The 11,026-nt window shown below is 36.3% G+C and overlaps 1 protein-coding gene and 1 pseudogene across 2 annotated transcripts; both read right to left on the reverse strand.

Annotated features, from left to right (window-relative positions):
• Window positions 1–4,295: 4,295 nt before the first annotated feature.
• LOC306642832 (uncharacterized protein C3orf38-like) lies at window positions 4,296–5,824 on the reverse strand. The gene has a single exon (XM_079108625.1). It carries the CDS (start codon window positions 5,761–5,763, stop codon window positions 4,729–4,731), a length of 1,035 nt encoding a protein of 344 aa, XP_078964751.1. The 5' UTR covers window positions 5,764–5,824; the 3' UTR covers window positions 4,296–4,728.
• Window positions 5,825–8,578: 2,754 nt separating this feature from the next.
• LOC306642498 (protein SET-like) lies at window positions 8,579–10,321 on the reverse strand (annotated as a pseudogene). The gene has a single exon. The product of its transcript is annotated as a protein SET-like (transcript).
• Between the last annotated feature and the right edge of the window lie 705 nt (window positions 10,322–11,026).

Consider the following 11,026-nt stretch of genomic DNA (forward strand, 5'->3'; position numbering starts at 1 on the left):
ACATGTTGGAGTGATGAGACTGCATTTTTTTTCTAGCAGTTGCAGTTTTACTGGCCTAATTCCTAGATTTTTAATTAATTTATTTTGAGTTGACTTTCATGCAGGGTGAGAGATATAGAGCTAGTTTCATTCTTCTACATGTGGAAAGCAGTAAGAGATTCCTCAAAATACACAAAATAGAACAACCATATGACCCAGCTATCCCATTCCTCAGTATTTATCCAAAAGAACTAAAATCAGCATACTATAGTGATACAGCCACATCAATGTTTATAGCAGTGCAATTCACAATAACCAAGTTGTGGAACCAGCCCAGATACACATCAACAGATGAATGGATAAAGAAAATGTGGTATATATATATATATATATATATATATACACAGTGGAGTTTTACTCAGCCATTAAGAAGAATGAAATTATAAATGGATGGAACTGGAGAACATCATGATAAATGAAATAAGTCAGACTTAGAAAGTCAAATGTTTTCTTTCATATGTGGAAGCTAGAGCAAAATAAGGCAGGAAAAGGGGGAATCCATGAAAATAAAAGAGAGATTTGGTAGAGTAGAGGAAGGGGATTAAGGGGAAAGAGGAGGAAAAAGAAATGGGAGGAACTGTTGAATGAAATTGACCAAACTATCCTGTGTACAGGTATGACTATGCCACAGTGAATTTTATTTTACATATCTATAAAAAACTAACTTTAAAAGACTATAAATAAATTGAAGGACGACCAGTAGAATAGAAGAAAGGGAAACAGGGCTGGGAGGAGAAGAGGGTAAGAGGAAGTACTAGGGACTAAATTTGAACAAATTATATTCCATGCTTCATATATGATTATGTCAAAATGAACCACAATGTTATGTATTATATAATGCATTAATAAACACACACACACACACACATACACACACACAGGCAACAAAAAATAAAAAAGAAGAGAAGAAATAGCAATATTATTGATTTAAGATCAACCCTCTAGATGACCACATTAAACGTCAATTTATATTTAAAGTCAAAGATTGTTAGGGTGGATAAAAAAGCAAGCCCTATCTGATGCTTAAAAGAAAACTATGTTTTATTGGTGCATTAAAATTATACCTAATGCATTCATTATGCTACAATCATACATCCACATAAGGTAATTTGATCAATCTCATTCCCCAGTATCTTTCCTTTCCCTCCCTTCATTCTTACCCTGATTTGCTTTCTCTGATCTCCTATCATTGCATTACTGATCTCTGTTCTATCATTGTTGTTATTTTATTAGTGCGTTATAGTTATATATATTCATATGTACATACATGTGGGATTCATTGTGCTGTATTTGTTCATGAACATAGCATAATTTGGTAGATTTTATTCCCCAGTACTTCCTAGTACTCCTCCCTCCCTCTTGCTTCCCTTTCTCTACTTAAGCAATCAAGTCATGAAAAACATGGAGGAAACTTATATGCATCTTACCAAGTGAAAGAAGTTATCTGAAAGGCTACATTCTTTATAATTCTAACTGCATAACATTATGGAAAAGAATGAACCCTAATATGAACTATGGAGTTTGGGTGATAATCATGTGTCATGTTGTCTCATTGACTAACAAATGTACTACTTTGATGAGGGATGTTGATGGTGGAGAAGGCTCTGGCTGTCTGTAGGGGAATATATAGGAACTTTGAGTACTTTCCACTCAATTTTGCCATAAGTCCAAAAGTGCTTTTAAAAAAAATTCTATAATTTCAAAAGTAAAAGAATGGATAAAGATAATAATCCAATATTGATCAAATGAAAAATGGAGTAACTTTATTAATATCAGAAACTAATATGCAAAGCATATTAGAAGAACTCCCTATCGACAAATGGGTCAATCCATCAAGAGGATATAACAATACTAAACATTTATACCTCTAATAATAAAGGTTTGAAATATATGAAGCAAAAATTGACAGAATCTAGCAAGATGTGGTATTGTAAGCTTGTAGTTCCAGCTTCTTGTGAGGCTGGTGAGGAGTTTGAGTTCAGCCTCAGCAACTAAGTAAGACCCCACCTCAAAATAAATAAATAGGGAGACCTGGCCCAGTCACCAGGCCCAGCACCACCCATGCACATCTCCCACACCTAGAAGGTCTGGACCAGCCAGCGCCTGCTGTCTCTAGTGCCTAAACCGTGTGCAGTCTAGTGCCAACACTGTGGCTGACCATGTATAACACGTAGAGACACCTCTGCCCATTAGCATGGATTATTCCTGACTTGGAGGCCACCATCCCTTGTGGGGCAACACCCTTCTTGGGTTGCCACATTATCAAGTTCCTCCCAGATATCAGGCTACTGATGACTTGGAGATTGTTTGAACAATATAATTTTATTGTAGAATTTTTTGTTAGTAGTATTATTACAATTATTCCTAGTATACCTATTATTCTTACTTTTCTTTTCTTTTATTAATATTTTTCTCACCCTCCCTATTTTCCTCTTATCTATCTGTTTCCTTGGAGACTCTTTCTTTCTTTTCTTATGTTTACAACCATTTCTTTTAATTCCACTTTCACTACTCCTATAACATAGTACCTCTATAGACTCACTTTTAAACTTATTAAAGTCATATCCTACACCCCTCTCCCTATCTTCTTTGTCCAATATTAGAAATTGTGGTCCTTATTATAAACCTATTGGTTAAGCTGTAGATAATAATTGAACTCATAATCCCTGTTTATTGAGACAATATGGTTAATATCTTAACAGGAACTATTTGAGTTAAGGATGCATATTGTTTGTATGATTTGCTGCTAGTATTGATCTCTCACTTCAAGGTGAGGTATTGGAAACCTGCAGGGACTCTATAAATCTGTAGGGGGGAAACAGCAATATCTTGGATTCGCACTGCTAGAGGGGAAGATACATGAACAACATGAGAAAGCAAGGGAAGAAAGCATCTGAAACAAACCTAGATGCTACAACAATAGAATCCAATGACAACATGGCAAAATAAATGTCAGAAAGGGAGTTCAGAATGTACATAATTAAAAAGATCTGAGAAGAAAATGATGAGATGAGAGAGCAAATGCAGGCAATAAATGATTGCACCAATCAACAGTTAAAAGAGCAAATGTAGGAAGCAACAGATCAGTTCAATAAAGAGATAGAGATTCTGAAATCAAACAAACAGAAATTCTTAAAATGAAGGAAACAATAAGCCAAAATAAAAACTCAAGAGAAAGCCTAAACAACAGGCAAGGTCACTTGGAAGACAGAACCTCAGACAATGAAGACAAAATATTTAATCTTTTTTTTTCTGTTTTAAATTTAATCCTTTACTTAGAATATTTATCTATATTTTATAATGGTATTGAAACCTAGGAAATAAGACAAAAAACTCAGTTTTCAAACCCAAGCAGAGTTATAGGACAGGTAAAGATGGACTTGTGACCTAACTATCTATCTTATAAAAGTATGAGATAAGTACTTTTCAAATGGCTGTTTTTTATTATTACTAATTATATTATACCTATAGCATAACTAGCGGTAGTAAAATTTGTTTTATTTCGGTTCAGTGTCTATAATTTTATCTAAGAGCAAGACAACTGTAAAGTAAATCTAAACAATATACTATTCTTACACAGACAAAAGGGATTTCCCTCCTTTATTAAGTTCTTATTTTAGGACATACCAATTTGTACTCCTCATAAGAAGCATACCATTTTTTTTAAAAAAAGTGTTTTCCTCCTGCTTCCAATATTCATACGTCTTCCTAGACAATCATGAGTGGAGTTAAATGTTAAAAACTTAACACATACAAAACATCATCACATTTTCCCATAGTATTTTCCTAAATGGTACTTTTATAAATCAAAATTCCTAACTAAACCCAGTATCAGCAAATAGTTGTTGGGTGATAAGGAATTTAAACTTCAAAGCAACTACGTAATAAATCTGGCAACTCAATTTTGTAATTCAAACCTAGTAACAAATTAGAGGTGAAAAACTAAGTTTAAATTATAGTGGGAGTACACGTATGCATCTATATATATATATATATATACACACACACACATACGTGTGCCCCATATTCTAAGTTTGTTTTTTTATTTTTTATTTATTTATTTTTTTGTGGGGAGGAGTCACCTCTACCAAGATCAAGAGGAAACACAGTAATTCATTTTTAAGTTAGGAACTAGGCACACCTTAAAATTTTCAACATTAATTTCCTTTATGTGGTGTTATAATAAATACTCTATAACACTATTGGTTGAAGCCTTGGTAAGAATAAGGTCTGTTTTAAAATATCTAAGATTTTTTAAAGTAATACTATACTGGAGATGCATCTGGAAAATATCCAATATCCATACCTAGATCAAAATAAATGAAAAACTTAAAGAGGGAAGTTTGAACACTACTAATCCTTTGCCATATGGAAAGTACAGATATCAGTAGAAAACTAAGTGAAAAAAGACGATATTACCTGGTTTCTAAGGCACACAGTTATATACAACATCTAAAGTGGGGTTTATTTGATAAACTGCAGTAAGCTCTCAGAACATTTGATGAAACTCAGGTAGAAATAGGCGAGTATTCACATAATGTGTCAGTCTGCAGTCCAGAAAGTATTTCAACTAAAATATGTCAATTCTTACATCTGAAATCACTTAGAAATTACTGATGTAGTATTTGGAACAGTTTCCATGTAGAAGACTTTGTAAGCTGACATAACAGAGATCAATGCTTTAGATGGCTAGGTAAACTCCATTCTCTTTTTTTCCAACAATGCCTCATTTCCACTACATAAGGCTTGGTCTCCAGTCCCACTATCCAATGTCTGCCTTACATTAAGTTTTACTTCGTTGTCACCACACAAAGTGATTACATTATAAAAGGCCTCTAGGTCACTCTGTTCAAATTTAACAGCTGGTTTCAGTGATGCTCCAGGAGCAAGGGAACTTTCTCCAACAATTCTCAGATTGATAAATTTGATTTTCCAAGTATTTGAGACAAAAGGGCAGCGGATAAGTCCAAAAATTTGTTCAAAAATGCCCAAACAAGTGTTCCCTCGATGAACAGTGCCTGCAACACCAACCATAACTAACTCATGTGGAGAAGAAGCACATTTTAGGCCATGGGAGTCTAGGTTAGGGCTGAGAAAAAGAAATTCTTCTTTTACTAGTGACAGTAAATGAAGGCTTACAATTTCCGCTCCATGGTAGTCTATCACATTTTGTTCTGATGTATTGTAATAAAACCTAAGCTTGACATCATGCCAAAAGTGCTGTGGCCCCCATTCATCTTGAGGTGGTCCCAGAAAATGATTCTGAGAATTAAGAAGTTCAAAGAACCAATGGCAGAATTCTTCTCCTAGGCGACGAAAATCAACTTTTTCAGCTTTTTTATCTTCTTTTGCCTGCTGCTGAAAGAGTCGGATGTCCTCTGTGTTTGAAACCTGCTCTGTTGTTTCCTTCAGTTTCCATTGTGATTGCTTTTCCCAGTAATCTTTTGCATGTTGAATAAGATTGTGTTTTTCAGTTGCTGGAGGTATAACCATCCCCTGTGTTGCCAAGTACTTAAATATAACTTCTCGCTGGACTTTTTTATGCTTAAGAAGCTCGTCTACACTTTGACTATACACTAATATTGCACGAATGGCATCTTGGCAGTCCTCAGGTTGCACTAGACGGTTGGTGACGGTGTCGCATAGGGCCATGATCTCGTCGTTGTCCAGCAGGCCGAGCAGATGATGACAGCCCTCCATCTCTAAGTGGCTAAGCCCCGACATCTCGACCCCCGGGAAGGGGGGAGAGGACGACGCCAATACAGTGGCCTCTACCGCCCACAGGGCCCGCCAAAATATTTAATCTTGAAAATAAAGTTGAACAAACAGAGAAGATGGTAACAAATCATGAATGAAACCTACAAGAAATATGGGATATCATGAAAAGACCAAACTTAAGAATTACTGGGATTGAGGAAGGCACAGAGATACAAACCAAAGGAACCAAATGTACAAAATTACAACAGATCCACACCAAGGCACATTATAATAAAAACACCTAACATTCAAAATAAAGATAGAATTTTAAAGACTGTGAGAGACAAGCATCAGATTATATACAGGGGGAAACCAATAAAAATATCAGCAGATTTTTCAGCTGACTCTAAAAGCTAGAAGGGCCTGGAAAACATATTTCAAGTTCTGAAAGAAAATGGATGCCAACCAAGAATCTTATACCCAGCAAAACTTACCTTTGTATTTGACAATGAAATAAAATCCTTCCATGATAAACAAAAGTTAAAAGAATTTACAAATAGAAAGCCTGCACCACAGAATATTCTCAATAAAATATTAATGAGGAAGAAATGAAAAACAACAATGTAGGTCAGCAGAGGGAGGAAATACCCTAAAGGAATAGCCTATTAAGGAGAAAATAAGTGAACTTAAAAAAACAAAAATAAGCCAAAATGACCAGGAATACAAGTCATATCTCAATAATAACCCTGAATGTTAATGAACTAAACTCATCAATCAAAAACATAGATTGGCAGATTGGATTAAAAAGAAAGACCCAACAATTTGCTGCCTTCAAGAGACTCATCTCATAGAAAAATATACCCACAGACTAAAGGTGAAAGGATGGCAAAAAACATACCACACACATGGATTCAGTAAAAAAAACAGGGGTTTCCATCCTCATATCAGATAAAGTGAACTTCAAGCCAAAGTTAGTCAGAAGGGATAAAGAAGGACATTTCATACTGCTAAAGGGAACCATAAATCAGCAAGACATAACAATCCTAAATATTTATGCCCCAAATAGTGACTCATCCATGTATGTCAAACAAATCCTTCTCAATTATGGAACCAAATAGACCACAACACAACAATACTAGGTGACTTTAACATACCTCTCTCACCATTGGACAGATCTTCCAAATAAAAATTGAACAAAGAAACCATAGAACTCAATAACACAATCAATAATTTAGACTTAGCAGACATATATAGAATATTCCATCTATCAATGAGTGAATATGCTTTCTTCTCAGCAGCACAGGAATCCTTCTCTAAAATAGACCATATGCTGTGCCACAAAGCTACTCTTAGCAAATACAAAAAATAGAGAGACTACCTTGTATTCTATCAGATCAAAATGGAATGAAATTAGAAATCAATGATAAAATAAGAAACAGAAACTACTCCAACACCTAGAGACTAAATAATATGCTATTGAATGATCCATGGATAACAGAAGACATGGGGGGAAATAAAAAAATTCTTAGAGGTAAATGAGAACAACAATACAACATACCAAAATCTCTGGGACACTATGGAAGCAGTACTAAGAGGAAAGTTCATTGCATGGAGCATATTCGATAAAAGAGGAAAAAGTCAACAAATAAACAACATAACATTACAGCTCAAAGCCCTAGAAAAAGAAGAACAGATCACCACCAAAAATAGAAGAGGACAGGAAAAAATTAAAATCAAACCTGAAATCAATGAAATTTAAACAAAGGAAATAATTCAAAAAATTGTCAAAACAAAAGTTGGTTCTTTAAAAAAGTAAACAATATTAATAAACCCTTAGTCACACTAATGAAGAGAAAGAGAGAGAAAACTCAAATTTCTAAAATTCATGATGAAAAAAGGACTTATCACAACAGACACTATTGAAATACAAAACATAATTATAAACTATTTTGAAAATCTACACTCCAACAAAATAGAAAATCTTGAAGACATCTACAGGTTTCTAGAGACATATGATCCACCCACTGAATCAGGAGGGCATACACAACTTAAATAGATCAATTTCAAGCAATGAAAAAGAAGTAATCAAAAGTATATCAACCAAGAAAAGTTCAGGACCAGATGGATTCTCAGCTGAGTTCTACAAGAACTTCAAAGAACTCATTCCAATAATGCTCAAAGTATTCCATAAAATAGAAAAAAGAAGGGAACCCTTCCAAACTCATTCTATGAAGCTAATATCACACCGATACCAAAACCAGGCAAAGACACACTGAGGAAAGAAAATTTCAGACCAACATTCCTAATGAACACAGATGTAAAAATTCTTAACAAAATTTTAGTAAATCACATACAAAAACGTATTGAAAAGATAGGGCACCATAATCAAGTGGGTTTCATCCCAGGGATGCAAGGTTAGTTCGACATCTGGATATCAATAAATGTAATTCACCACATCAACAGACTTAAAGTTAAAAATCATATGATTATTTCAATAGATGCAGAAAAAGCACTTGATAAATTACAGCACCCTTTCATGCTCAAAACACTAGAACAAAGAGGAATAGTAGGAATACACCTCAACATGTAAAGGCTATTTATGATAAGCCCATGGACAACATCATTCTTTTTTTTTTTTCCTTTGTGTACACATTTAGTTTTATTGTAACAAAGCAACTTGTACACTTTTAACGTTTAAAACTGAGCATCATCTTTCCTTTCCAGTGAAAACAAAAAAGAAAATTTAAAAATAAACAAACAAAATTACAATAGAGAAAGTCAATTCCAAATAAGATCCTACAGGTTCTGCTGATTCTCCCATCGAGTGGCAGGGCTCAAGTCATCATTAGGAGAGAATTTTATTTTAAAAGTGTCATCTTAAACTGCAAGGATGTCCGTTAAACATCACAATTAAACATGCCAAAGGAGAAGCCATGTTGTCAAAATGCCCACTTAACCCACCCAAACATCTCAAACCCACCCTTTGCTGACCTTCTATAACCCCATTTTTTAAAGTTTTTTTTTCTTTTTTTAAACAAGAAAAAGTAGACAGATACATGTTGGTAATTGCTAACTGTCCATATTCACATAGAGACACAGTGTAATCTCTGAGCCCAATATACAGAGAAAGGAGGAAAAAAGCTAGAATTCTATGCACTACTACACAGGGGCCTAGCACCCTCCAGCTTCCAGCAGAGTGAAGGGAGCAGAAGGTTTTTCTTTTTTCCCACAGAGCACGGTGGTGTTGATTCCATACAGTTTGTTTTGAGACAGGAAGGGATAAAAATGAATTCAGAACAGAAGGGTGTAGATTCTTTTCCCATTATACTCTGCTCAAGGTACTTCCCCCAAATAAGTTGAGAACCAAGGTTTGAGAAAAGAGACCTCAAGAACAGGGTGACTGAGCACAAGGGGGGGAGGGGGGAAAGAAAGGAAGGGGAAAAAAAAAAAAAAAAAAAAGACTGCAACTTGCTCCCAGGGACTGAATTAAAAGAAAAAAAAAAAAAAAAAAAAAAAAAAAAAAAAAGGAAAGAAAAAGAGAACAACAACAAAGAAAAAAAAAAAAAAGAAAACAACAACAAAGAAAAAAAAAGGTTGGAATCCATCAGTGTTCAATTAGTCATCTTCTCCTTCATCCTCCTCTCCTTCCTCCCCTTCATCATCACCTTCATCCTCTTCACCTTCATCCTCAACCCCTTCTTCATCAATATCTTCCAATCCTTCTTCATCATCATCATCATCTTCTTCTCCTTCCCCTTCTTCATCATCCATATCAGGAACCAAGTAGTACTGCAATGGATTTGGCCAAATATCGTCTTTGATGACCTCTCCTAATTCATCTGCACCTGCATCAGAATGGTCAGTAAACCAGGTAAAGAAGCTCTCTGGTTCTTCACGCTGTCTCTTCCTGCTGGCTTTATTCTGCGTTTGACTTGAACGTTTCGTCAAATCCTTTCCAGATTTCCATTTGATTTCAGTGGACTTTGAAGATGGATCACCACTCTCATTCAGATGAAATTCTTTGGAGAGAACTTTATTTTCGAAGTAAGGATTTTCATCAAAATAAAAATCTATTCTGTAACCTGATTTGATATCTTCAAATTCTGTCACTTCAACTCTGGTCAAATAATGCAGCGCCTCTTCGTCTTCCTCCCCAAGCAGTGCAGACACTTGTGGATGGGTTGACAAATGTTGTTACCCCAAAATTTGGGATTTTGGCGATCAATTCTGACCTCTTCTGAAAAAATGGTTGGCGGAGTTTGTTATATTTCTGTTCTACTTTCAATATCTCCTCACTGGCTTGTTCATTAAGTCTGTCTATTTCATTTTGTACTTCATCAATATGTTCAATTGCTTCTTGTTGTTCTTTTTCTGAGGTCTCGTGGGCCCCGTCGTGGTTGGAGTTGAGCTCCTTTTTACTGACTTTGGCCGCCGGCGCGGACATGGTGCTGCTCCGCGGTCGGGGGGTGGAGCGGGGAGGGGGAGAGAAGGGAAGGCGAAGGGGGCGGGCAGGCGGCTTCCGCTCACGCCACGCGCGGGCGCCCGCTCGGTCTGGCCGCCTCCTCCCGGCGCTCGCTCGCTCGCCCTCCCCTGGGGCCTGACGACGAGGGAGGGGCGGGGCGGCGTGCCCGCCGGTCGGGGCTCCTGCTCGCGGAGGGGAGGCGGCGGTGAACGGCTGGGCTTCCTCACCGGCGCTTCGCGCTCTGCGCTCCGGCTTGCTGCTCGTTCTCCCCGAGCCGCCTCCTCCTCCGCCTCTTCCTCAGGGCCGGACAACATCATTCTAAAGGGAGAAAAACTGAAAGCATTCTAACTGAAAACCGAAACAAGGCAGGGATGCCCTCTTTCACCACTTCTCTTCAACATTGTCCTTGAAACATCAGCAAGATAGACCAAAGAAATTAAAGGGATACAATAGGAAAAGAAGAACTCAAACTATCTCTATTTGCCAATGACATGATTCTACATTTAGAGGAGCTGAAAAATGCCACCAGAAAACTTCTAGAGCTCATAAATGAATTTAGTAAAGTAGCAGGATATAAAATCAATGCTCATAAATCTAATACATTTTTATTCATAAGTGACGAATCCTCGGAAAGAGAAATTTGGAAAACTATTCCATTCATCCTAACCTCAAAAAATAAATAAATAAATGAAATAAAATACTTGGGAATTAATCTAACAAAAGAGGTGAGAGAACTCTACAATGAGAACTACAGAATACTGAAGAAAGAAATTAAAGAAAACCTTAGAAGATGGAAAGATCTCCCATGTTCTTGGGTAGGTAGAATTA

The sequence above is a fragment of the Sciurus vulgaris genome (assembly GCF_902686455.1).
Source record: "Sciurus vulgaris genome assembly, chromosome: 13".
Taxonomy (NCBI): domain Eukaryota; kingdom Metazoa; phylum Chordata; class Mammalia; order Rodentia; family Sciuridae; genus Sciurus; species Sciurus vulgaris.